A 2,134-nucleotide genomic window follows, 5' to 3' on the forward strand; every position below is an offset into this window, starting at 1 on the left:
TGCATTAGTCATTAGTAAACGGAGATCCACGATAAGCTATATCATTGGCCTATAGGAAATCGTTCGATATATACCTGGTTATAATCTTCAAGCCAGTTTTCCTCCTCACAAGCAGAAAGCCACCAGTCTATTCGATCCATTATATCTTTTCGACTTGAAGCTTCATCCTTTGCTTTGTTTATTTGTGCTTCAATATTTGCCAGGAGCTCACAAGGATCGACAAGACCTTCAAATGAAGATTGGACTCATTTACATACGCGGATGTCTTAGAGGAATACAGTTTTATGCATCTGAGATTTAAAGTCTTACCAGAGTCGATCATTGCACTAGATTTATCAGCTGAAGTACTTGGATCAGGTTCGATATGGTTTTTGTAGCATATGTCTTCTAACTCACCTCTCCTTTTCATGACCAACTCTTTCATCCTGCTTGCTTTTAATTTCGTCAGCCTCTCTACTTCTGTCGATACCTATCAAAATCAATGTCGCAGAAAAAATTAAGCTTTTCTACAGCCCGAGAAATTGTCCACAACAAGCAGCCACTACAGGTGCAGCAGCCGTTAGTGACGACCAGTGGTTGCGATTGTGCGTAATCAGTTAAATGCACTTGTACATTTGCCTATATGCAACATTAACTAATGATTTACCTCGTTATTGGTGCTGAGTCGGTCAAGGCAAATGAAAACGCTAGGTATTGGGACGAACACAGAAAGGCGATAAGTTTGAAAAAATTGAAAATGCTCACAAACCTGTTGAATAACCTCCCACGAAAGAGCACCTGGTTCTGTAACGTCTGCCTCAGAAAGACGAAGAATGGAAGTGATCCTCGATAAGTTACTCTTTTCTTCTCTTGTTGTATCCATCAAGGTCCAAAGCTCGAACAACAATCCAGCAACATCTTTTAGCTGCATCGGTGATGAGATTAAAATAGGAAAAGAAGAAAAAAGCTAATAGAAGACGGAAATAAGCAATACCTTCTGATATCGAACTTTTCTTTCCGTCTTCAGTTTGGAAATGGTCTGTTCTAGACTTTCCAATGCGGTGGTACTGATGTTCGTTGATTGTCCAAGGCTTGTTTCGTGCAAGTTCGGATGCACATCACTCACAGTTCTGTCAAAATTCATCCCTAGTACACCACATAAAGAGTGCACCTCATTTACGCAGTCTAAAACCTTTTGGATCCGCTCGGACTGCAGGAATAAAAAATATTTATCAGTTAATTTGCTAAAATAAGTATACTCAACGCGACGTATTGTTCCATGTTAAAATCCAGGCCAATCGATGCATACCTTCTCCTTCTGAAGAGCACGAAGATGAGATTTGTATTCGGAGAGGTTTCTCAGTGACAAGTCGTGATCTTCCAGATTTAACGAACTCACAGAATTGATGATATTAGAATACCCCGAGATCTCACTTGTTATCTTGTCGATTTGTGTCTTTACATCAGCAAATTGCCTAACTCTGTCATCCTTCTTAACTCTTAAATCGTCTATAAGTGGCGTAACTAATGCTAGTTGTTCCTTCAACGACACTGACTTCTTCTCTGGCTGTATCTGTTGAGTTGAGAAAGCATTAGCATAAGCATGATGTTTGCTCGACTTTTATTTTATCGAAATGGACTTATTCATATCTCATGGTGCAGCGACATTGAAGTAGAAAAACCAATTAAGCCTCCGAGACAACCTCATAAAGCTAAGATATGCCAAATATGAGACATAATGAAACAGCCTGTAAACTAACATCTGCGAAAGTTGCTCCCGAGGCTTCGATTTAGTCATAAAAGCACAACACATGATGTGCGGTTTAGGTCCACCTCACGGGTTCGAACCTTACAGAAGACTAAAGTCCGGTATCTAAGTGGAGAAGGCTAGAGTCGCTGGCTCATTATCCACTGAGTTTCGAACGTAGGGGATTTCTAGGTCATTTGCAAAGGTTCATACATCACCAGAGAAATCTTCAACATATTCAAGACATTACGCAAATCCCATTATCTTAAAGAGAAAGAAGTACTAGTAGATTAACAACAACAACATACCCAATGTAATCCGACAAGTGGGGTCTGGGGAGGATGGGGGATGGGGTGTACGCAAATCTTACCCGTACCTAGTGAAAATAGAGAGGCTGTTTCTGATAGA

General features: G+C 40.3%; 1 protein-coding gene across 1 annotated transcript; it reads right to left on the bottom strand.

Moving 5' to 3' along the window:
- Positions 1-74: 74 nt before the first annotated feature.
- LOC124893899 (65-kDa microtubule-associated protein 6-like) lies at positions 75-1,552 on the bottom strand (the record flags this gene model as incomplete). Its single annotated transcript, XM_047404731.1, is given in 5 exon segments — positions 75-226; positions 310-469; positions 749-904; positions 974-1,189; positions 1,289-1,552. Coding segments are annotated over 5 exon segments (948 nt in total), but the record flags the coding sequence as incomplete, so codon positions are not given.
- Between the last annotated feature and the right edge of the window lie 582 nt (positions 1,553-2,134).

The sequence above is a fragment of the Capsicum annuum genome, unplaced genomic scaffold, assembly GCF_002878395.1.
Source record: "Capsicum annuum cultivar UCD-10X-F1 unplaced genomic scaffold, UCD10Xv1.1 ctg66986, whole genome shotgun sequence".
In the NCBI taxonomy this organism is placed as follows: domain Eukaryota; kingdom Viridiplantae; phylum Streptophyta; class Magnoliopsida; order Solanales; family Solanaceae; genus Capsicum; species Capsicum annuum.